General features: G+C 41.1%; 2 protein-coding genes across 4 annotated transcripts; both read right to left on the reverse strand.

Annotated features, from left to right (window-relative positions):
- Nucleotides 1-3,686: 3,686 nt before the first annotated feature.
- Nucleotides 3,687-19,838, reverse strand: LOC139620714 (DDB1- and CUL4-associated factor 1-like). Its single transcript, XM_071476516.1, has 25 exons — nt 19,637-19,838; nt 17,927-18,047; nt 17,755-17,831; nt 17,591-17,664; nt 17,380-17,493; nt 16,395-16,532; nt 15,603-16,199; nt 14,805-14,906; nt 14,554-14,712; nt 13,970-14,149; nt 13,568-13,777; nt 13,211-13,380; nt 12,955-13,079; nt 12,263-12,498; nt 9,906-10,981; nt 9,565-9,763; nt 9,115-9,197; nt 8,525-8,609; nt 8,186-8,419; nt 7,461-7,554; nt 6,894-6,998; nt 6,634-6,707; nt 6,435-6,530; nt 6,071-6,344; nt 3,687-4,957 (listed from the first exon to the last, which is right to left on the reverse strand). Exons 2-25 carry the CDS (start codon nt 18,037-18,039, stop codon nt 4,902-4,904), a joined length of 4,671 nt encoding a protein of 1,556 aa, XP_071332617.1. The 5' UTR covers nt 18,040-18,047; nt 19,637-19,838; the 3' UTR covers nt 3,687-4,901.
- A 42-nt stretch (nt 19,839-19,880) lies between these two features.
- Nucleotides 19,881-25,297, reverse strand: ssuh2rs1 (ssu-2 homolog, related sequence 1). Of its 3 annotated transcripts, XM_071476521.1 has the most exons (14): nt 25,122-25,297; nt 24,982-25,022; nt 24,828-24,892; nt 24,185-24,283; nt 23,312-23,387; nt 23,024-23,153; nt 22,775-22,835; nt 22,347-22,468; nt 22,179-22,241; nt 22,003-22,085; nt 21,794-21,886; nt 21,511-21,616; nt 20,754-20,861; nt 19,881-20,636 (listed from the first exon to the last, which is right to left on the reverse strand). In XM_071476521.1, the coding sequence occupies exons 2-14, from the start codon at nt 25,002-25,004 to the stop codon at nt 20,496-20,498; spliced, it is 1,170 nt and encodes a 389-aa protein (XP_071332622.1). In that variant the 5' UTR covers nt 25,005-25,022; nt 25,122-25,297; the 3' UTR covers nt 19,881-20,495. The 3 variants fall into 3 exon arrangements, with proteins under 3 accessions (XP_071332622.1, XP_071332621.1, XP_071332623.1); XM_071476520.1 differs by having other exon boundaries at nt 24,982-25,297; XM_071476522.1 differs by lacking the exons at nt 24,828-24,892; nt 24,982-25,022; nt 25,122-25,297 and adding an exon at nt 24,525-24,792.
- Between the last annotated feature and the right edge of the window lie 74 nt (nt 25,298-25,371).

The following is a 25,371-nucleotide window of genomic DNA, read 5'->3' on the forward strand; positions in this document are numbered from 1 at the left end:
TACGGAGAAAACTGCAATGTACCATAAGCTGCGCCATCTTCACGGTCGTCACATGACTCGTTTTGTCAACACTGATGTGTCAAACATTTGCAAATATACGCGCCCCCCCCCCCCCCCCCCCCCTCTCTCTCTCTCTCTCTCTCTCTCTCTCTCTCTCTCTCTCTCTCTCTCTGCATGGCAGTTGCATCCATCACAAACACAAACTGCTTTTTCTCCCGCTAAGGATGCTGGGTGCTGGATGCTGGCCCGGCAGCCTGACTGAATGTGTAGCTCAAGGTTTGCTGTCGGCCATAAAGTGGCTCCCGGTGTTACGGATCGGGCCAGACCATGTGGGGAAGCACCTCATGGTTGAGTCATTTCAAAGAAACAGACCCACTGCCGGCGCTCCTTTGTCATAGTGCAGTCATGCTCCCGCACAGATGAGATGCAACTAATTCCCCCCTTTGAATTTTGACTAGGTTTGGCAAACTGTGGGTTTCCCACTAGACTCAGATCAACGACATTTTACTGTATGTGTTTGAATTCACATCGAGTGGCGAGTTCAGTCCCTCAGGCTGGAGGAACGGAGCGTTTTGCTTTTGTTTGTCTGTTTTGATGTTTTATTTAGTGTGTCAACTGTTCAGTTTGTTTGCTGTAAATTTTATTTCCACGCATGAAGGTTGAAGTGCAGTTTCAAAGCCTCCACCATGCTGAGAACAAAATTCTGGTGGGGGAAGAAGTAGGGAACTATTTACTTATTAATCTTCTCATGGCCTAAAAAAGTCACATTTTAATATATTTCGTAAAAAAAATAAATAAATACTGTAACTGGCATATAAAAATCCCCACTACGTGTTTTTTTTTTTATATATAAATTTCCTCCAGGCTGCTCAAACCATAATTGTGAAAGAAAATAAAAGGAGACGACTTTAGTGTTTTCAGTGGTAACTGCAGCCCTGAAATCAACACTCAGACCACACAGATTTCACTGACTTCCAGGAAACAGTTTAATCGCAGCTGATTGGTTTGTGTTGCAATGATGTATATGTGATGCAGTTAATGTAGATGGGGCTTGTGCACAATGTACCAACATGTGGATTTATGGCACACTGGTTTATTATGAAGTGAGTCACTGTTAAAATCGTCTATGGGGTAATGATGAACACTACACATTACTCAGCTGTGGAGCTTGTGGAGTCACAGTCTACACAAATCCACCAATATGACCTTCTAATTACTTCAGTGTGGCTGAATGGCACAGGACTTAAGGCCACAGTGTGGCACAAACGCAGCCCGATACTTGTGAACATTTCACAAACACTATTAATGTTTCACCTTGAAAGTGTTCCTCTGCCAAGCTGTCTCGCCCAGACCTTGATTTGAACATTTTAACATCGCCATGCTGTGGGAAGACAACACGTTTAAAAGTTGATGTGCTAAGCCAGATGAATACACAATATTCATCCCAAAAACCTTTGTCACACAGACTCTCTCCCATTTCTCAATGCACGTCTGGTCATTTCAGTGCATTAAGCTGTCATGTCCTATAGACAAGGCCATCATGACTAGAAAAATAGAGTGATTTGGTGAATATTGAGCGTCCAGCGAGTTTGATGTAGTGTGGGAGGGAGGGCAGTATTCAGTAGGGTAATTTCTCTCCATCATAGCGACGCTGTGACTGACTCCCATCTGTCTATTACTTCAAGTGGAACACTGTGGGCGGTGTTCCAATCACATACATAAAGCTAGAGGCGTGCGGGGCGTTTTGTAAGCTAAATATGCGTCCCAGCTTATAAACATTTGAGAAGAAATAAAATCTAACCAATTATAAGCTCCTGTCACACTTGCACAGAACATGCTCAAGTGACTCTACTGCATGCAAATGGTCAAAACACAGCAAAAAGTATATTTTAAATGATAATAAATTTTAAAAAATGATTTTTGGATCTATCGTTTTTTTTTTCAGACAGTAATTTACTTTTTAAGTGCTGTGGCTACATTTAGCTGCTGCTCTGAAGCAGCAGCACTGTGAAGATGAGACACGGGTCCACTGCAAACAGGGATTGCCTAATGCAGTGAGAGCTGCTATCTGTTTCAACACTCCCAAAGCCTGCAGACAATAGGAGCCAGCCAAGGAGGCAATAAGAGGCATGTCCTACCATCTCATCCATCACCTGCCTTCAGACAAACACACACATTCTTATCTCTTTACACTCCTCAGGATCATATGTTTTATGCACTCAATGCCCCTCGCACACATGGACACACACGTGCCTCTGCAGGCGCGCACACACACACACACACACACACACACACACACACACACACACACAGGAGTTATTTGATCCCTGTTAATGTGGTTCTGGTGACTATTTTAATGTGTTCTATTATTAACTGTGGGGGAGGCCACAGGAAAATTTAGTGGCAAATCCCTGCATGCACAATTCAGCAATCAAGAGACCTGAGTAATGTCACTTTTTATGGAACTGTGCGGCAGAGAAACAATTAAAGGGATATTACAGCCTTAAAGATGTAATTACTCACATGTACAAATGTATAGCATCACCGACATACATATTTAACTTCAGCTGCTTCTCATATGTTATGCAAATGCAGCCTTCCCCTTGCAGGTTGTCTCTTAGCTCCATTTTCTTCTCCACTAAACAGCGGCATGGAAAACTGTAATGTCATCTCACTGGACATCATCACATTTTCCAAAACCAACCTTATTGATAAGTGGATAAGTGTTGTTTTTGCTTCACTGTTGAGGCACACTGTTGATAGATTTCACATATTAAAACACAGTATTAACGCCTCTGAACTTGAAGACTCTTTATCTGGGTCACATATTGTTGTTTTTTTTTAAACAAAAGAAAGATGTAAAGCAGCTGCAGGCAAGTAAAAAAAAAAAATCAGTCACTAGAAAGTGGCTTAATCCAGTGTCAACTACATTAGAAGACTCATATTAAATCATTCTTGAAATATTTAAAGTGGAAAAGCTCACTTGTTCTTTGAGGATCCAAAAAGACAAATTCTATCAAATTTTGTGTAAATGGATTGAATTTCTAACCCCAGTGTGAGCAGACTTTATATGATTGCACTAAATGTTTAATGCCCCTTTCCTCTTCATTATGGGAATAGCAGAAGTGCAAGCTCCCTTGGTTCTCATGTATACAGTTCCATTTCTAATAGCGCTGAATGAGCATATGTAAGAAGGTTAAATTGGAAAATTGGTTACGGAGTGAAGTAGAAGTGCAAGTATGTGCATGTTGTACATGCATGGGTACAGATGTATATGTGAGCATGTAAACAAAGTCTCAGGAGTTGTTATTATTGCTCTGTTTCTAATTGGTCACATTTACGGAGCTGGAATGAGCACATATTCAAATGTTTTTGCCTTAAAAGTGATCAAAATTGTTATCCAGTTATTTAAATACTTGCAGATTAATTTTCAGTTAATTGACTAATAATTACAGCTCTCTATTTGACCATCAGCACAGATGACCCATGTTCTACCAAACCACAGCTAAGTTCCTTGCTTGCAGGTGACATGATATAAAGATCGTGATATTGGCATTGGTTTCGGTATGTGCTTTGGCTTTCTCAATTTTTAAAGGCACACGTTAAGATACCCCTGCTATAACAGCTTATTAACTGTCTACTGGCTGCAAGCACCATTCACACATCATTAAAGAAGCACACCAAACCAATTTTGAAGCTTTATTTATAGTAAAAATACTTTAGATACATACAAGCTGTACATAAATTGTCTCAAGAAACTCAACATAAAAGATAAAATGAATAGATACAAGGCAAAAACATGAGAGAAAAAAAATCATGAAATGTTAGCACTGCTTTCAAAAAAGTGTGCAAGTGCTTGGCATCAGGAGTATGAAGCTTTCTGTCTGTCTATCAGAGGAAACACACATTTGAAATGAATGTTTTGCTGAATTCTGCTGTTTAAGCTCTCTTTCAAGATTGAGTAAGATCAAATGGACGAAGTTTACTATATTCAGTCTTGAACCAAAGTCATTGAGATAAATGCTCCTCCTCACTCAACCCCAATCCATGCGTGGCTCGACAAAGGGGTGTGAAATAACACAATGCTAGAGTGCTGTAGAAGCCTCTGCTCTGTATGTCTGTCATGTGATGACAGTGAGCAGGTGTGTTAATAGTTTTGTTGTGGTGTCCACACTTGTTATGAGTTCTTCAGCAGACCAAGAGCACCAAGCTGATTTCATTTCCCTATTTACATAACACAATGAGAGGGTGATGTTCACAAATGGTACTGCTGCATGTGGCATTTTGGTCATCGGTTTATGGTGAAAGTAAAACCTGAAAGTGGGTTTGACGCTTGATGAACCGTTGGTAAGATTTGTGCATTGCATTAGCTGCCTAATTCAATACTTTAGTATGTTTTTGTGATTATTTCAGGTGGTCTGGTGAAGTACAAGCTTGACAGGGCATTGTGTCCCCTGCCATACAAATGCAGAACCACAGCCCCACAATGTTTCCCCTACAAAGACTAATCTGTGGCCAAATAGACGCTTACAAAGTGAGTGAATCAATATCAAATGAAAAGGCTCACTTAAAGAGCCGCTAATGTGATTGATAAAATATAAAACTTTTCTTCACGGCATCGACACACTGGCGTTTTTCAGTCACCATCAAGCCTGCTTTTGTTTTATAAAACTATATCATATACAATCATTTTTATCCACCAGTAAGTCAATTTCCTTGTCCTGTCACTCCCAAAGTGTGCAGATACCTACTGTTTCAAACTGGCAGTGCTCCAAATGATCTCACACCTCATCTGCTGATATTCTCCTCTTTTCTTGCCTCCTGTTCTGCAGCTCAAATGTCTGTGAGGCAGGAGGCTTGACATGTTGTCCGGTTCCTCGGTCCCAGATGCCGAGGGCTCTTCACTCATTCAGGGATAAGATGATGTCATCCTCAAGGTCAGAGTTGTCGGAGCTGTCTGTTTGTGCAATAGAATACAGATTTAGAAATGTAGGGATGCAGAGATGTGGTGCTGCAGAGGTCAGTGGGTAAGGAAGAAAACTGCCAAAAAGGCAGAATGTGAAAGAGCACTACATCCATTTTTTTTCTTTACAAATTCATACGTTCTCTGTTATTCACCCTCTCAACATCTGCAATACACAAAGACAGCAGTTTTTAAATTCCACTGGGAAAGACAGCACTTCCTCACAGTGACCAGAAAAGCATGAAAACACAGAAACTGGACCAAAATTCTGCCTTGATGCATCATTTACTTAAGACTGCATAACAGGACTCCTTTTTAAAATGTAGCTTTACTAATCCAAGCTAACATGCTGTTATCTGGCAAAAGTGATCCTGTTCATTCTCATCTAGCTAAGCGTTTTTTTTTTTTATAGCACAGATAGAAGATTGATTTGTAAATTTTGGATTATGCTATTTCAATAAGTGTGTGCTCTTATCTTGAAGTAAAGGCAAATGAGTAGAGAGATAAAACCGTGATCAGTATTCATTTAACTGTATAAATCCTGAGCATATGATTGCACTTCCATGAGGTAAGCGTGTTGGGCAGCCTCCCAGCATGCAGTTGGGCAACAGATTTATGGACACAAGTCTCATTTTGTGTGTGGTCCTACATTATTGTTTCTGGTGTTGCTTTGTTCTATATTGCACCTTTCCAGTTTCAACTTTAACTATTGTTATACAGTTAGTTATTATAAGTGAATTCAGTTCTACCACAAGTGATGTCGTGTTCAAGATTAAGCAGACTTTTGTTTCAGTGAATAGTGTTTGCTCCACAAAATAATTTACCTTTAGTTTGTGACTTATTCCAGTTTAAAATTCACTTAAATAATTTATTTTGCTATGTATTTTATCATGAATACAGTATAGGATCTATTAAGTTATTCATCTAAAAATCATCATCCTTCGAAGAAAATTTGGGACAATTAAAAATTAAACAAAAACAATACATAAAGGATTAACAGAAGGAAAAAAATTATGTGTTCTAGACTTTTTAAAGAATTAATCAATATAATATCAGCACCATGTAAGACTTTATAAGAATCTATAGCTCAGTTGACGCGCTGCTCACCATTGTCGCCTTCCAGATCAACATCGTCATTATCAGAGTCGTCCTCGTCATTGTCATCCTCATCGTCGTCGTCCCCGACGTCAACATCCTCTTCGAGAAGACGAGCCACTTCCTCATCAGAGGGAGAGAATTCATCATTCCCATCATCCTCCTCTTCATCATCCTCATCCTCTCCGCCGTTCTCGTTTTCTAGCTCGGCGATAAGGGGATCTGTATCGACATCATCGTCTGAGTCGTCGTCGTCGTCATCGTCTTCCTCCTGATCATCGTCCTCCTGGCGCACAGATGACAACAAAGGTCAAACACAATTCATTTCTATCTCTGCCTAAAGGAACCAGAGAGACCCTACTTTATCAGTACCAACCTGATCCTCCTCATCCTCCTCCTCTTCCTCTGCAAGTCTCTGCCGACCAACTTCATACAGCCTGCACACCGTGTCGGTGTTAACCGAGTCTTGGTTCTAAACAAGTGCAGCAGGAAAAGAAAATTACATTTTTTCATATATTTACAAATACAGAAATCAATAGCAAAAATAATTGCATTTTAAAGCCACATGAATTTACCTCAATCACAGCTAAGTAGCAGTCTTTTGTGTCGGTGCAAAGGTCAAATATATTCCTCTTGACATCAATAGTGGCTGAGAGGAGAGCAAAGAACACCAGTCAGTACAATACAAATAGTAAGATAAAATATTACAGTAATTAAAAATGATTACCAACTACAACAGGGTATAATATAAATTATATCCAAGCACAACACTTAATTATCATGAAAGACTTTGGGGAAAAATCAATTAAAGTGAGGCGAGGGCAGAAAGCCTTACCAATTGGTTTGTAGTCTGTGGCATTAAAAGTCCTGAACGATGAACCAAATGGACTTTTCATCTGCATCTCCATCATGTCGTCTTCATCATCAGCTTGCAACATTGCTGCAAAATCAAATCAAAGAGAGAGAAAATAAAAACTGTGCACAGCAAGCTGGTTAGCCGGGGTTCTGGCTCCTGAGAGCTTCAAGTGGTCGGTGAATGAGCAGAGCCATTATGGCACACCCATTTCTCTTCCTGTGAGGTGGCGTGAACCAGCTGGTTCTGTCTGTTGCCAATCTAACACTGATCCTTCTGCCCATATGGCTCTGAGTGACTGTGGTGTCAAGCACACACACATACACATACACATACACACACACATACACACACACATACACACACACACACACACACACCTCTACAGGCTCTGTTCACACCTCTCTCCAAACACACACATGCTCATTTTGCTTCATAATCACCAGGCTTCCACTCAAACACACCTTTCACACACTGACTGTCAAGTGAGTTGTAGGCTTGATGCCAAACGCTCTACATTTTCCATCATACAGCAGTTACTGTATTTACCTCCATAAATGACAGTGCCATTGTTGTTGAACACTATCCTGCACTGGTCCAGAGCGGGAACTGTGTGGAGGAGGTGGAAGGTCCTCAGATCCCACTGAAACTCCAGCTAAGGACCATGACATTCTTTTTCATTTGTATCAACTAAATCTGCTGGGAATTTAATTACACAGCAGTTAAAACCATCCCCAGGGTAGTACAATCAATTTTTAGTGCAATACATATTTAATGTCTAGCAGTGAAATAAATGTTCAGTAGTGATCCCATCACAGTAGCGACAACAAATTCTCTCACTGATCCAAGCGTTTTTTTGTCCTGATCAGATTTATGAAATGCTTCGTTATATACTCATTACTTAAGTCAGCTGTTAAACAAGCACCTCCTGAATGCAATCACTTTTAGCTGTTAGCAATTAATTTAGCAAAACATTAAACTATCCAATGGCAACTGTAGGAGCTGAAAACTGTAAATTTAGAGGACTAAAACAAACATTTCAGTCTTTTAATATACATATTTTTTTACGACCTATTCTACAAGACTCATTGTGAAGCCTCATACTTGAAAAATGGACAATTACATTTTATGAAGAGATAAGGAATGAGTCTGGGATTCAGTTTACTCCCTTATCAATCGATGTTCTGCCCAAAACAGAAAAATCAGCATTAATTTGCCTAAAAGCTCCCACTGTACTGTACTTTTATCAACAAGTATTCAAGACTCAAGGATACAATTTCCGTGTTTATGATGACCTCCAGGCCGTTGGGATGGAACACGCCGCTGATGTTCATGTTGAACTTGTCAAACTTATGGATGGCCTGAGCCGTGCGCACATCCCACAGCACGCCGTCGTTCAGTACCAGGTCATCCGTGGGGTTGAAGGTAGCACAGTTCCTCTTGTAGTTGTTAGCCAGGTCTGGGTTGTTGAGAGTCAGTGTAACCTGCCCCGTCTGGATGTCATAAATCTGGCAAAGAGAACAGCTGAATGTGAGCATTCACCATATTACTTCAAGTTGTTCTGTATCTAATATTTCATATTGTAATGTTCAGAAACATGCTGCCATACGTACACGTGCTATATGTTCCTTAGTTCCAATGACGCGATCTTGTGAAAGCTTACTGAACTCCACATAATGATCACCCAGAAAGGAATGTCTGGAGACAATGAGAGCAACCTTTCAACATTTCATTGAAAACATGCAGCCAGTGTGAGTATAAAAGCTGAATAGTTTCAACTTTATAATTGCTTAAAGACATTGTAGAACAACTTTGAATGAAATGGCAGAGTCTCAGTGTTGCCTTGGTTAAACTGTGCGGATGAATGAAGCCAAGTGCTCGTGTTCCATGAACTGAAGACTGCAGCCCTCAGGCTGTTAGCGTGCATAATTAAACAGCATGTCATCTCCTTTCGGCAGCTCCCTCTTTTGACAGCATGAAGCTGCTCTACCATTGAAAGACCACATACATGGAGGCAGTGGAATCACAGACATAAGGCACAGGCATAAGTCCCTAACTGAACTGTTGATCAGTAGTCTGTGGTCAGACATCATGTGGTATGTGCTTCAAATGTTTCACTATCTGTGATTCATATCTAAAAGAATGCATTTTGTATGTAGCTGGTGAAAATATGAATTCAGTCTCCTGTGCAAACATCACTTACTTCATGATGAACACTGATTTCATGCCCCACAGTGCAGACAGAGGGTAACTCCAAGAGGCTGACGTTAACAGCAGAGACCCATCCTAAAAATATAACATGTGTTGGGTGGTTAAAGATCCCCTGCTGACATGTTTTAAGACATATAAACATACTCGGCTTGGAATAATGTGTCTTATACAGTTTTTCCAAAAAAATATTCAATTACCTAAAAAAAAAAAAACATATATGTATAAGTATACAAATATTTTTCATTTCAAAACTACTGGATGTAAGATGTCTTCTGCTTCACTGAAAAGTCCATTCTCAGTGTATGTTTCCTCATCACATGTGTGTATGTTGCATATTGGACCTGGATTGGCTTCTAAACTAGTTGTAAACTGGAGATGAGCACAAACATGATTCCACACATTATCTTAAGTTGTTGATGTGTTGATAGATTTCCTCACTGACCCTTGAGGGCTCCAGGTGAGTGATGGCTGAGCTGTGACAGCTGTAGCTGGCTTCCTCCTGGCCAGTAAACACATTGTAGAGTTTGAGCTGCCCTGTGCACGTCCCGAGCATCAGGAACCGCTCGCGAGCTGAGAAGGCACAACACATGAATCCACTCTCATCCTCGTCAGCCTCCCTGAACACAGAGATGGGACGGAACCTGGAAAAGAAGCAAAAAAAAAACAAAAACAGTAGAGTAGAGAAATAGTTGTGGAGGATGGTCGATGATAATCATAATCACACTTTGTACTCAAGGAAGGAGACATGAATCTAGCAAAGTCCAGCGTGTGCTGGAAACCTACCTGCTGAAGATGAGATGTCGGTCAAAGCATCCTCCATCTACTCCTCCGTATTTAGGATAAATGACTCTCCGTGTGTGTCGAGATGTAAAGTTGATGGGTGCTTGGCGTCTCTGCTTGGGCTCAGGGCACTGATGGGGTGTGAAGAGAGAGAAAGGTGGGCATGTTGCGACAGGGTTTTTACAGCGTGCGTGCTGTTCCCTCAGGTACTCTGTGATAATGCTGTCTAATGCAGGGGGGGAGGGCAGGTGCCTGTCAAACTGCTTCTTCATGGCTGGACTCTGGCTGAAGGCCCCATGGTCAGACTTCTGCCTCAGCACCCGAGGTTTCTTGCAGCTCATTGTAGTGCACCCCGTTTGCCGCTCACGAGAGAAAACGATTCGGCCAATCAGTGGGGAGCCGTTGCTACAGTGGGGGACAGACAGTGAGGGGAACGCAGCAGAAGAAGACACAGTGGGTTGTGATGTAGAGGGACGTGTTTGTGGATGGCTGGACCCAGGGGTGGATGAATGAGAAGGGTGGTTTCCAAGTCTTGACCCCACACCATTGGCCAGCCGTGGTGTGCGGGGGAGAGTAGCAACAGGAGAGGCAGGTGGAGGAGGAGCAACAGGAGGGAAAGCCGCAGCTGAATGTGAAGAATGAGACAGACATGCCATCGGGAGATCTGCCTCCTTGGTGAGTGTGGTGGCTGTATCGTGAAGGCCTTTGGCCACAAGGTGGTTCCTAATAAGCAACAGCAGCTCTTTCTCAGGGAAGGTGATCCTGGACTGAGCGACCACACTGGCCCTCTGTAGCCACGCCAGAGACACGTCCGTACCGATCAGCAGCGGTTTCCCAGAGATCCTTTCTATCAGCTCAGCTGCAAACTTACAGAACTTGACGTGTTCGCTGCGTTTGTCCTGGAGCACAGGCTCCTTCATGAGCTGCTGGATGTGTCCGCTGCTGAACAAAGGCAGCTTGCTGATGATCTGTCTGACTGAGCTGGAGCGAGACAGACCAACCAGGGCCTTACAGGCCAGAGCTCGGATCTGATCTGCATCTGTAATGGGCATCTTCACTGTCAGCAGGGACAGCAGCACCTGCAGGAGATGCAGAAAGTAGGTTAAAAACAATGGCTGACAAAACTGAGGGCATGTTTGAAAATTACTTTTTGATTACGAAGGCTCCCAACTCAGGTAATTGACCCAGTGGTGTAGCACCCATCATGGACAAATCCTTTAAATGATAAGGAAAGGTGCTTCGGTGCTTCTTTTGCTGTCTCTTTTATCCTGGGAGAGAAGAAATGAGATATTGCTACCCTACCTTCTTTGCTGAGGCAATACACACCTCACCCTGCCAATGATGAAGTGGATGCCATCTGTCTAAAGATTCAACTTTGATCATAAAACTTGTTTGTGCAAAAAGATTTTACCAACAGATAACATAACACTTAATGACATGTTTATTATGCTTGTCTCAAATTTTACACTTACATAACCTAGTCCAAGTGTAGGTGGAGCCACTTAATATGACAGTTTTCTTTTTCTAAATCCCAGTGTTACAGCCTGACATAAATTCCAGTTTATCAAATCTCTGTAGCTAAAACTGATGCAGTCTAATACAGTGACTGTATTACATTATATTGATGGATTGTTTGTATTACTTTCTCTGGCCAGTGAGAAAGTAATACAAACATCGTGAGGATAAGCTAAATCACATAAACACTTCTCTGTATGACGCAAGTCAGTTCAACAGCACCACAAACTACTTCCTAAATGATCATACAGGTGACTCACCTCCTCTCTAGAACAGTTTCAATAAAAACCGAACATCATAACCTTCATGCAGGTGGGATTTATTGCAGGGCTGTTGTATCAGACTGCATTAGTTTTAGCTAGGTGTACCAAATAAACTGCCAACTGGGTGTATAAATCCTGTGCAAGCAGAATACACCCTTCTGTCATGCAACTGGTAAGCAGCATATTTTTCTTACTCCCTCTAAATTAACATGTTATAATGTCTCTGCAGTTTTAATCTTCTAAGTGTTTGTTCTTACACTGAACTGCAAAAATCCTGATGAGCAGGTCAGCACCCTGCATAGCATCTCCACTGCAGTCATTGTATGGAGGTGTGTGTTTGTGGGTGAATGTGAGGCTTTACAAAGTGCTTTGCACTTCTCCCATGATAAACACACTATACAAAGCCAATTCATTTGACACTGCAGCATTTAGCAGCACAAGAAGCACAGATATACCTCAAATGGCCCCTGGCATAACTTCAGACACCCTGTTTTACAGAATGACCAGAAAAACTTTTGTCACTGCTGTCAGAAAATATCAAGTATAGCCTTAAAAAAATGCTTTGGTACAAGTTCATTCTACCTTGATGCCATTGTTGGACTGCACCACATTCCACATCTTAGTGAGCACACTCTCGCTGGCTTTGGTCTGCTGGGGCAGGCGGCGACGGGGAGTGCCTGCAATGAACTTGCCAATGCTGGACATGCGTTTGTCTGGAGCACAGACGCAGTTGATGACAACCTGCAGAGCCGACTTCTGAATCTCGGCATCGTTCACGAATACCTCTCCCTCCGCCACTGCCAGCACTATACTCATTCCTGAGAGAGAATGCAAAAATTTAATGAAAACCCTTGCAGAAAAATAAAATCTGGAGTCATGTCATCTCAGCAGAGCTGGGCACGGGTCTTATGAAATAAACAAAAATGAAAATACAAACTACTGCATTTTATTACATACTGTGGATTGTAATAATAATTTTAGTTTTAGTGTGCTACATTGTCAAAAAGCTGACAAATACTCAACTTAATGTTCACACCATGCCAAATATCTTCTAATGGCAAACTGCCAGTAAAACAACATTCTGTATATCATGCTGTTTGAATGTGTTAATGGCTGCATACAAGTAGTTTTACACTGTTTCTTCAGATAAAATGAAAAACACTTCAGTGTAAACATATTCTAAGCTGAGCCTTTTAAGAGTGCCCGATAACAACTTAAATATTATGCAGTTTCTAACTAAAAGTAAAGTTTTCATAGATGGATGTTACACCTACCGACAGTGGAAACAGTGGATCCCCCCTCATCAAGCACAGCGACAGCCTCAGACAACAACAGCTGGGTCTTTGGGACAACTGTGAGGATACTCAGGATGTCGAGGGCGTAACGCACTGTATCGCTCCTACAGGGAAAGAAAATGCATAATCACCATTACAAATCACTCAATCTCAGTTTGGAGGTGGACACCGTTAAAACATGTGAAAAGGAAAAGGTATTAGACAATTAAGAGAATAATAATAGCCTTGTCAATACCTGCCATAGTAGGTCCTCCAGTCACAGGCGATGGAAATGAGCTGCAGCAGAAGCTGGACACAAGACAGCTTGTGGAAGACTTCTGCTGGTTCCCAGTAAAGCCGGAGTGGTCCGTACTCTATCAGAAACTCCATCATTTCCACCACCTGCTCACGGCTGTAGCTGACCGCCTGACAAACAAGATGAGAGCACGAATAATCGCTACAGGAACACAAACTCCTGCATTTCTTTTACACCACAAAAAAGCATAAACAGAGCGACTTCACATAATAACTCTATAAAACATTTAAAAATGTTTACATTATTAATCAAATGTCCAGTAATGTTAATCACAGTTATCCTTTGTCCTCTGTGTACCTTGTAGTATGGCTGAGAATGAATGGGGGCACCCCCCTCTGTGCGCTGCAGGGATTGCTTCACCTGCTCCACCTTGATTGCCAGATGGGCCTCAAAGTACCTGCGCAGGGCCATGCAGGTGTGCTTGGCCGTCTGCCTGCTGGAGAAAATCTCATCATCACTCAGCAGCGCTCCCTGGTCTTCAGGGTTCAGAATCTCCAGTGTGCTAATCTGGAAGCAGTCAGTTCATATTACGTATTAGTACACAATCAGCATCTGATATGTTGCATGTTTTGAGTTTATGCTGTCTGCTCAGTTTGTACGTTCTTGAAATATACAGTATTTTCTATGAATGATACAGATGGTTAGATTCACATGGTTACAGTAAGGATCACACGGAGCGGACTGCTGGTTTTGTCCTACCAGATTGACAAGGCGCCGGAGACCATCCTGCTTGTCGAAAAGCTCCAGGACGGCACGGAAAGAAAAGGAGATGGAAAAGAACATGGTGGCGTGGCAGCAGCCGGACGCATGGGAGCATTCCAGCAGCCAGAGCGTGTAACCAACCACATCTGACAGGATGGAGTGGGGCAACATGCACACCTTCGGGGGAGAAGACACAGCATTGAATACAAATGTGAACTTCTGCTAGATCGAGGTGATAGTGATAAAATCAACTGTAATTTTTTTGTCAAATACCTCAGTATTAACATCAATATGTTAAAAATCAAATATGATGACCAAAAATGCAGAGTTAATATTTTTTAACCAGTAAATAGTAAAGCAGCCTTTACATTCCATGAATTACAACAAGATTCCCATTATCAGTACTTCAGATGATATTATTACAACACAAACAGAATGACAGTGTATATGGCCAACTGCTACAAACACTTAATACTCTGCCATCTTGTCATTGGCACATGCAAAGTTGCAAGAAAAACCTGGTAGGCACATTTATGCCAATATTTCACAGTGTATCTGTGTGATGTATGTCTGTTTTGTACCCTCTCCATGGCGTCCTGGTTATAGGCAAGATAGTAGAGGCACAGAGACACTCCAGTGGCAGCCATAGACGGCCTGGGGATTTCCAGCAACTTCTGAACTCCTCCATGAGCCACAAACTCTGCAGCAAACTTCTTGTGTAGCAGCAAAGACGCCAGGTACTGAGAGAGGGGAGAGGAGTTGAGAGATGAGTCTAACGAGTGTGTTTGTGTTTTGGCACCATGGAAGGTCGACTTCATGAGAGAGTGTTTACCTTGAGCGCCTCAAAGGTCAGCTGCACATCATTGGTCTGCTTTAGATCCATATAATGCATGAGTAGCTCGCGAGCTCCCATCTGCATGAACACTGCCAGCAGCTGCAGGAAGGAGGAGGAGGAATGGGCGTCAAGAGCACATAAATCGTGACAATTTGCTCTACTATGAAACCACCTAAATGGCAAGTTGCTAAAGTATATGGTTCAACTAAAACAAAGCCTGCTACTAATATTTCCTGTATAATATGAACATGAGGTTAGCCTTCAAACCTAACTTTTTATAATGTTGCAACAGAATATTTTCTTTAATCATACTTGAGGAAGACTGACATCTGCTGGCAAGTCTGTGACAGGACAAGGGAAACATACACAGTCTGCAAAATGCCATTTTAGCGGGACTGCAACAAAAAATGACTTTCATTATTGATCAATCTGCCAATTATTTTTCTCAATGCCTCGTGTTTTTATATAAAATATCATAAAACAGTGAAACTAGCGAGATATAATTTTCTACCGCACAAGGAGGTACATCAAAATTACTAGTTTTAATTAGACATCAGTCCAAAACCCAAAGGCATTCAGTTCACTATCATATATGACAAAGAAAAGCATAAAATCCTCATATTTGAAAAGCTGAAACAATCAAATGTTTGGCATATTTAACGTGAAAAAAATCAACAAATGATTAATTGCTTATCAAAATAGCTGAAGATCAATGTCACTTAAAAGATGAATTGACCGATTGTTGCAGCTCTACATTCTGCTATGCACTGTGCAGGCTGACGATAATGGACCAACCTCCTGATACTCCCCCAGAGGAGTGAGATACTGCAGGATGAGCCTCTGCTCGATCTCTGGGGTTAGAGGGTACAGATGATAGTTGTTGCCAATCACCCAGGGGCTCATCTCAGACCAGCTGCTGTTGGAAAGCTCACTGAAGTTCCTCTCTGGCTCTGGCAAAGAGAAATTTAGCTTCTGTTTTGAGGTCCTTCCACTCTCCCTCTCTAACTTTCTTTTTAGGTAACTGCTGCCATCGGACATGCCTTGGTGTATCAGTGAACTCGGGGCAGACATGGGCTTCATCATGGTTTTAACAGCCGAGTTGGCACGGCTGCTGGTCTTATGAGGGGAGTTGAGACGGAACGACACCTCGTTTTCAGGCTCAATGGTTGAGAAGGGAATTTCGCCATCCTCCGCTGGCCCTGTCCCCTCCCTCTCAGCTCCGTTTCTGCCCGGTGTGAAGGGCTTCTCTTCAAAGCCTCCGTCAACAGTCTCCTCATCCAAAGGCAGCAAAGGCTCGCTCAGAGTCTTCCTGGGGCTGGGCCGTTTGATTTCCCTTTTGTTCTCAGCATCCTTATCCTGAAGCTCACGTAACCGATGCAGCATCAAAGGCACCTGTCAAAGTAAAGCATGAAAAAAAAGGTTAATGGACAATTGCTACATCACACCACCTAGTGATTATGAGCAGATAGTTCTCATGCTTGGCGGAATAACACAGTTTTGTCAGCTGTTGTAATACAGTGTCCATCTCAATGTACTTTCACATTGTTTGTTAAAGTGACATTTGATACAGCAGAATCCCAGACTGACCAAAACAGAGTTCTCCTCCCTGTAGTTGGCTGCGATGTCCTGGTTCTCCATAGCGCCAGCCAACAACCCTGTGGCATAGATTCTGAGGGGCTGCTCAGCCTCCTGAGCCCACTTAAACAGCCTTTCAACTATACCCTCCTGAGAAACACAAATATAGAAGAACAGTGAAATACATATAAAACAAGTATATGAACACAATCTGAACAGATTCCTAATAACAAAAAAACTTTGTTGTGTTTACTCTTTGGTCAAATACAAATGTATGATGGCTTTCATCACTATTTCACAAGTGTGGCTCTAAATAAACTGATACTGAGTCTCTGAGACACATACTACCTTCAAAAAGAGGCATTAGGCGTCTATGTCTATGAGGCTTAGTTCACAAGTTCACTGACAGAGTGGTGGTTAAAGTGTAACTAACTGTGCAGACTGGACTGTGACTCCACAAACAAAAACATTTTTAAACACCTTTTCTTGCTTTCTCTGGTCATCTAAACTAAATGTGATGGGTTTGCTGGTCAATCCCAATGACCCAGTGATAACATGCCTTTCAGATCTTTACTTTGTCTCACAACTGTTTTTCAGCAACAGCTACCTGAGAATCTCTGCCACTACCTTCAGCTTTAATATAAAGGACAGCAGAACTTTGTTGTTGTGATTTTTGATGTTATTATTCATATGAGCATGCTAAACATGAATGGATAATGCTGTCAGTAGAGAGCATGTAATTACATATATTATTGTGTTTATACATTTGTTTTAGTTGCTTATATTTATTTTATTTTAAATTGTCCTTTGTACAGCACTTTGGTCAGCTCAAGCTGTGTTTAAATGTGCTCTAGAAATAAAGTTGACTTTACTATTACTTACTGTACCCTTAAACACTGAGCATAGCATGTTGGATATGCATCTTGACTACAAGCCTACAAAACTAAAAAGAACATTACAGGCTACTACATTCATAATCAAGTCTGGATTAAGGTACCTTTTCTTGGAAGACCACCGCTGTCTCCAACCCAGGCATGATGTTCTGAAGCAGCCGACAAGCTGCTGCATTTAGGGAAAATTCTCTGCTGGTCATCACATAGCTATTCACCAGCTAGAAAGGGAAGAAATTCAAAATATTTTAAAATCACCTTCTGACTCAGACGCTACAGAAGCCCCTTTATTTTGTAGAAGTCTCAGTTCATTCTTACTGCGTTCATGAAGTCATCATTCTTGAACAGGATCTTGAGCAGGTGCCCTAACACACATTCTGGATCAGCTCTCCCTAGTGGCCGGGAGGGAAATGTTAAAAACATGCACAACATTTAAATCTACAATAATCTTGCTATTATGTGTTTTGTTTTCTTTTTCATACCAGGATGTCGATCATCAAACGGGTCTGGATCTGCTTTGTGGTACTCCTCTGTCTCCTTCTCAACAAGCTCAGAGATTCTGAAAGTTACGGCACATCAACATATTTAACTCTTTTTAAGTCACCCTCAACTCATCTTAATGACATCACATTAACAAGAAGCAGAGCTACTTACTTTGTGAGGATGTTAACCAGCTCCTGTGTGCTGCCTTGCTGATCTCTCTCCCACTGTTCCAGTAGAGCAGTCAGCTCTGCCTTGGAGTCCACACTGGCAGATGCTGACGCCATAGCGTTGCCTGTCAGAAGAGCATACACTTAATATTATTTCATTATCAATACTAGAGGTAGAGCAAGTAGTCACATCCTTTAATCAAGTTAAAGTACTAATGTTAGTTAAGTTGAAGTATAGAAGTACTATCAGGTATTTTCTTAAAAGTATTAAAAGTAAAAATACTCAATGCATTAATATATACTTTTATATTTTATATCATAAGATTAGAATTTCTTGTGCATTCATGTAAAAGCAAGATTGTATTGTTGCTGGCTGAGGTGGAGACAATTTTTTAACTATTTTGTATGACAATTCAACAAACGATTACTTTCATTAGGAATTACTCCACTCATTATTGTCCTAAATAGTCAATGTGTGTTTTGTAAAAATTCAGAAATAATGATAAATGCCTGTCACTATTACCCAGAAAATGAAGTGATAACTTCATAATGCTCATTTACTCCAACCAACAGTCCAAACATAAAAACATATTTAAAATAAATAAATTATTTAAATAATAACAATAACAACAACAACAGCAACAATAATAATTATTATAAGAAGAACTTTATAAAAGAAGCAAATCATCACATCTGAGAAGCTTGAACCATGAAACGTTTGGCATTTTTGCACTAAAAATGACCATTATTAAAATAGTCAACACTTAATTTTGTGAGTCAGCTAAGCGATTAATTCACTCATTATCATTCAGCTGTACTTGCATGTACTGTTGAGTAGTTTAAGTTATAACAAGGAATCAGCTTTTAGAAGTCATATGTTTTGTATGTAAAAATCTTAATTTGTTAAGTGACTAGTAATTTAACTATTAAACAATTGTAGTGGAGTAAAAAGTATAATAACTTCCACAATACTATCATTCAGTATAGTATTTTGTTCTACTTTCATATCTGTATTGTATTGTGATTTTATGATAACGGAAACTGACTATTTTAATGACCCTGTACATGTACACTTGACTCTTAATCGTAAAAAGTTAACACAAAAACCACCGAGACGTCAAACTCGGGGTAGCACGGCTGAATTTCATCTGGGTGATACAATCAGAGGATATATTTCGCTGAGATCGAGAGAACAAAGAGCAAAGGGGCGGATTTGCTCCATCGCTCAAAACATCACAGTGTGCAGGTGCAGCAGCCCTCCAGGGACTGCAACTGTCAAAAACCAACACTGTCACTCACCAAATCAGCACGTAGATTTAAATGCTTTAACACCTTCTCCAAGTTATCTGAGAGCTAAACTTTCAGCTCCAACACTTGGCATGTTTCTCAACATTCACTTAGAGCCGATACTTACTGCCCCAGACAGCAGCAAACTCACTCACTGCCTGTTGCGATGTTTGGCTAGGCAGACTGTAGCTAAACAAGGAAGCTAACCTACTTAGCTTGCCAGCGTCACTCAAAGAAGCCGCTTTTGGATTCCACTGCTATATTTTACACTAAGCCTAAACTGTCCGGACATGCACAGCTTATTGTGTGAGATTCAAATCATAGTCTAACCAAATGAAACCCCCCGTACATGACACCGGACACTAAGGTGTTAGCTAGCAGCATCACAGGTAAACCTGGCTAGATTTAGCTAGCATGCTAACTTCACCTCTTTGCACCGCTCAGCTCTTCTTCGGTGACACCAAATTTGCCGAGACTTGCGTCCACAGATGTTGGTCCAAGCTCGTTTGCTCCCCAGTGTCTACGTGTCGACCCCCGTTTCACAGCCAAAGCTTAATTTGCTTTATTGTAGCTTTGTGTTCACGGTTTATTATCATTATGGCGAACACGTTCTCCACGTCATTTCACGAGCGACAGTCCACTTTTAATGACGAAATGATTCAAGAGCAAAACAATGCGAAATAACATTTATTCAAATGGCAGAATCACTGCAGAGCAAGTATTACAGGTGTTCTTTCTTACAAGATCATACATATTTAATAAAAGATTTACAGTCATATAAAAAAACCAAAAACTAATTTTGTTGCCATGACAGCAAACTGTTTAGGTTTAAATCCATTTTAGTAACATAAAAAACAGTACTGCTGCAATAAAAAATAATATTCTGTATGAAATAGCTGGTTTTACTGATTATAGAAAAAGTCATAAACAAAAGCAATAAGGTTCAGAAGTCAGAGAATATAGTATGGTTACGGTTTATATTGTGTCAGTTTTTACTGTGGTGCAAGCATACCAATGGCATTTTCTTGACATTATTTATGTTGTAGCAAGTAATTAGTCAAAGATAAATTAACTTTCTGTCTAGCCTTGAAGATTGCTTATTGCTTATGGGAACTCAGAGGTCAAATGTCTCCTTATAAACTCTGTTGAATGGCAACCTTTAACAAGTCATAAATGCCCACATGTCAGGGAACGCTCCATTGGTGGAATTGACTTGTAAGTAAAACTGACATAATTAAATATCCACTGGTTTGGAAAGTAAACAACTTCTTACACAACCCCTGCAATCACATGACAGTACAGCAACAGGTAGCAGGGTAGTTATCTGCATTGACTTTGAACTCATTGCCATAAACAAAGTAGATGTGTGATTTCCCTTTCCACGAGTAGGTCACCTTGGTAACAGGGATCAGCTCGATGGTTTGACGCTGCAGACAAAGAAAGCAAATGTCAGCATGTCACACAAACACAAAATTGGGCATTGATCACAAATATTGTCCAGTCCAAACATAATCTTATATATTATATTCAAATACTATAAATACCTGCTGTAGAATGCGTGATGTCTGGGAGTACTTGACCTGGTGTTCATTCACAAGGCGCTGCGCAGCACTCACCACTGCAGGGTCTGGGAAGCCCATCAATGGGTATACCTGCACAGGGGGATCAGAAAAAAGTGCTGAATCACCATCACTGTTTAAATTATGTCAATTTACAGGTTGACGGCTTAAGCCTGATAACAAATGTTTTAGTGTTGAATTAATTGTGAGGAGTGCAATGATGCACAGATATGAGCCTGTAATTAAATGCTAAGTATTAGGCCTAACAACAGTACAAAGTACACAGGCTGCATTGTGCATGCAGCGTGTAAACAACAGCAGCTTCAGTCCTCCATCACTGTCACACAGGATGTGTTCAGCCGCCACTCTTTCGTGTGGTCCACCCATGCTTTCACAGTGCCCTCAGCCCAGCACATAATAAAATCAAAGAAAATTGACTTGAAGCAGTTAGCCTCACAAAGTGCAAGTGTAACGAGTTATGTGAGCGGTGAAAATTGCTGTATTGATTAGAACATGTCTGAAATTAATCCTGTGTAGGCAGCCTGTTTACTGTTTAAATAACTGAAGTGCATGCTTATTAGTGGACAACCGTTCCACTAATAAGCATGCACAGTGATCACAGATTTCAGTAAGTCAGGGAACAATTTCCTCACCAACAGCTAAGTGATATGTTTGTTCAATGCGCATGTGCTCTCCCACTTATATGTTGTACAGCCACAAAAAATAAGAAACAATCTTTTACCATGTACTGAGAGTCTCTGAAAAGCTCCTTGCCAGAAACCTTGTTTAGGTTGTCCACCTGCAGTCCACTCAACTGCTCTACGACATAGTTGTCAGAGTTGTTGGTCCTGAAAGTGTTAACATAAAAAGAGCATATCCTGTTTAATTTTAAAACTGTTTACCATTAATTAACTATATAAAGTAACCATAAATGTTGATGACGTTCAGATCATGAAGAAAGACTATTGATTGCATTAGTTAAGTCTGGCCCTCTTGACAGATAAACCACAATAAAGAAACAGCACCATTTCACAGTGAGGTTGATGTAGACCAGAAGCTGTTGTTTGCCATGACATGTGTCGCACTGCCTCGATCCTTGCCCATGACAGTGGCTGCAGCTGTAACAGAATAATGTGTAATAACAGTACGTTTTAGAAAACACACAAATTGTACTGTTTATATATCGCTCTTACTGATGCTTTCACTTTACTGGAAATCTATGGGTAACACTCACTTGTCCCTTCCTCTTCCATTACAGTGGTGGCATCGATCATTTCCGTGGCGGTAACCAGATCCATTGCACACCCAACAAACTTTCTGACAGGGGCAAGAAAAGAAATCATATGATCAGATTATGTCACTGAAGGTCTTCAAGTAACTTTTTTTATGAGGTCTGTGGAAAATACTTACATTACCAGCACCGGCACAGTCTTTGCAAGGTTTTCGCCCCATTCCCATACAAACGTGGCAGCTCTGTAAATTAAATGTGTCTCATCAGGAAACATCTCTAAAGGCAATTACTGGATATTTTTCTTGTCCAAGCATATTCTATATCATTGCAGTATTCTTAAACTTTACCTTCATAGATGATGTGTAGGGAACCTTGATACTCTGTTTGCCATCCAGAAAAAAATTGGGGGTTTTAGCCGGAATATCCCAGGGCCCCGGAGGTGGTTGGGCAAAGGCATCCACTGGCTGGCCTGATCCAGATAAAACAACATATTAGAATGTCACTGAGGACTCACACCGTCACATTCTCCGGTTCCAGCTTCTTGGACATTTTTCTCTGTTTTGTATGATTGCAAATCAATTATCTTTGTGTTTTCAACTGTTGATCTGGCAAAAAATGCAATTCGAAGATGTCACCTTGAGCTCAGGGAAATTCTGATGAGCATTTTTCACTTTTTTTTTCATTTTTTCACATTTTATCATCTGAACAAGTAATCTAAAAAATAAACGACAGGTTGCTCTAAAAAAAATCCTGGTTGCAGGTAACAGCACTGTACCATTATATGGCTCATGACTCCACTCTGTAGATCTTGTTTCAGTGAAGGTTTCCAGGCGGTACTACACACAAAGCAGGGGTGGAGACAACAAAGATTACAACATTACAACGGTCTACTGGCCTTTCTTTGATTAGTCATGCCCTGATTAGCCAAAACTACCATATGAACTATTAACTCTACCGATTTTCATTCTAGAGGGTTTTCAAAACATACCCACAAAAACACTCACATAAACAGACCTCCTCTTACCCTGTATGTATTGAATGCCTCCATGTTGGTGATCACACCATCCTTGGCTGGTGCTGAACTGTAGCAGCACTTGCTGGAGGCGTACAGGGATAATGCCTCCCGAGCAGTGTCTTCAGTTATAGATGGGATGCTGCCAGCAGTGAAAGAATGACATACAGTATGTAATCAATTATAGTATTTTAAGTGGAAGAGACATTTACTTCCTTCGATTCTTAAACCACATCATGGAAAATGTTTTAAATCCCTCTCGTTGTCATGTTTAAAGAAAGGCAATAGTATTAGTCTTACTTCCAATGTGGTTGTTCAGGTCCCGGCTCAGGCTGAGGAACTGGGTAAGCAGGCATGGGAGGGGGCAGAAATCCACCTACAGCAAATATTGAAAGTCTTTGTACGGTTTCATTGCTTTATCCTAACAGCAATCATTCCTAGTGCTTTTGTTTTGTTTTTTTACAAACAGTATATACTTAGTGACCACTTTACTAGGTATACCTGTAAAATCCAACACAACAGCTCAGCCTTACAAAAATAACAGTTTGTTATCTTTCTTTTGACTGACACTGACAGAGATGTTCATTTAACTTGATGTTTATTACTGAAGTTGAAGTTTGCGGTGGTGTTGAACTGGACTGCTTTATACTGAGAGGTGTTTCTAATGTTGTGCCTTCCCCAAATACAAACATAAGGGGGGTAAAACAACACCACTAACTACTGCTTCAGTAACAAACATACAGTTGAACTGAAAGTTTTAACAGAGAGTGGCCATCATAAGCTTTGTAAAGGTAGAATATGTAGCAGTAGCAGCGCCGTTTATACAGTGCTTTGAATTAGTTACAGACACTTAACATGTTTAGATTCGTATCCATCACACAGTACCAATATGGAGGCGTCTGATCAGTCCCAAATTTATTCTGCAGCATCATAACAACCCCAGACATATGGCATAAAAAACCGTGGCAGGTTTTCCAGGATGCTTGGAACAGCATGCCTACCAGGTAGCTTGAAAAACTGTGCAGAACCTCGCTTTACCTTTTTATTTATTTTTTTTACCTGACACTTTAGCACAGCACTGTATGTGTACCAAATAAAGTGGCCAGAGAGTGAGTCTGGCTGTGATGTTTCATCACAGTCAATGGGGGGAAACAAAGGAGCAGCATACTGTACCTCCTCCTCCTGCCACTGTTCCTTCATAGCCAGGCATGCTGTCAAACATGCTGGCCGGAGGAGCGCTGGGGCCCTCAGCAGCGGGTGGGGCAAACATTGCTAAAACAAACCAGAAGAACCAGTTTACTCATTTCCACAAATGTCGGCTTTCAAAGGTTAAAAATGTAAAATTTTGGTTGTAGGAGAGTTCACATGCGTTACACAAACGAGCGGCACATAAAACTGCGTGAGACTTCACTCAAGTCTTTTCAGAAACCCCACTCCACTTCTTCAGCCTCCAAGCCGCAACACGCTTCTATTTGACAACACCGTAAGACAGACAAGCGTGTACGTGACTTACCTGTGGTGGTATCCATTCTGAAAGGCTGTGCAGCTACTCTAAAGACTTACACACATAATTCGACCCCTTAACAAATCCTACAACCTCTGTTAAACTCGCAGCACATGTTAACTACCTCAACTACCAGGGTGCCACCAACCTCAAATAACCTGCATGTCAAGAATGACGTCACGTCGAGGTGCGCACTGAACTGAATCACAGAATAGCGTAAGTGTAATACTGTTAAATGACTTCATATCCATGTTATAACAAAATGGCTTTACATTCAGTGCAAAAACTCAATTACGCGTCCATGGAGCTTACCGGGACCCCCCTCTGCCGCTGGGACATAACCGGGATTGGCTACTCCGTAGTTTCTGATCTGATTGCTGAAAGTAACGGGAAACCAAAGTTAGGCCAGTGTTGAGGAACATATTGTCGGCAACGTTTAGTTTGTAATAAAATAGGCAGGACTCACTTCATAATAGGCTGCCGTTCCATCCAAGCACAGGAAAAGAACTAAACGACGAAATAAATTGGTCCAGATATTCGGACGTGAATAAATCGCACGCACTCAGTGTATCACTAAGCATCATGTGACAAAATTTAATCTTTTACCTTTTATCAGACCCCACCCACGTTTCCACCAGCTGTCAGTCAGCTGATTCTCCTTCTCTTCTGACAGTTAAACAGGAACAACACTTTTTTTTTTGTGGCCTTGATTTTGACTAAAGTTTGATGAGCATTCCGTGTTATTTTCCGTTCACTCAGGACAGAGGTCCACCCCCCCCCCCCCAAAAAAAAACCTCATCTGTCCAGGAAGTGCGCACCAATCGTTTCATGAACAGCAAACAAATACGAAAGGTGG

Source organism: Trachinotus anak, unplaced genomic scaffold, assembly GCF_046630095.1.
Source record: "Trachinotus anak isolate AG129_WGS33_773 ecotype Australia unplaced genomic scaffold, CSIRO_AGI_Tana_v1 ptg000004l, whole genome shotgun sequence".
NCBI lineage: Eukaryota > Metazoa > Chordata > Actinopteri > Carangiformes > Carangidae > Trachinotus > Trachinotus anak.

What these genes read in the sequence shown, in the direction of transcription:
- ssuh2rs1 (XM_071476521.1), bottom strand. Translation starts at nt 25,004, where the DNA reads ATGGAACGGCAGCCTATTATGAA. An exon ending in CCTACACATCATCTATGAAG is followed by an intron (nt 22,242 to 22,346) that starts GTAAAGTTTAAG and finishes TTTAATTTACAG; the next exon opens with AGCTGCCACGTTTGTATGGG. An exon ending in AATGGAAGAGGAAGGGACAA is followed by an intron (nt 21,887 to 22,002) that starts GTGAGTGTTACC and finishes ATTCTGTTACAG; the next exon opens with CTGCAGCCACTGTCATGGGC.
- LOC139620714 (XM_071476516.1), bottom strand. Translation starts at nt 18,039, where the DNA reads ATGGCGTCAGCATCTGCCAGTGTGGACTCCAAGGCAGAGCTGACTGCT. An exon ending in CACAGACTACAAACCAATTG is followed by an intron (nt 6,708 to 6,893) that starts GTAAGGCTTTCT and finishes CTCTCCTCTCAG; the next exon opens with CCACTATTGATGTCAAGAGG. An exon ending in TGATCTGGAAGGCGACAATG is followed by an intron (nt 4,958 to 6,070) that starts GTGAGCAGCGCG and finishes TTGCACAAACAG; the next exon opens with ACAGCTCCGACAACTCTGAC.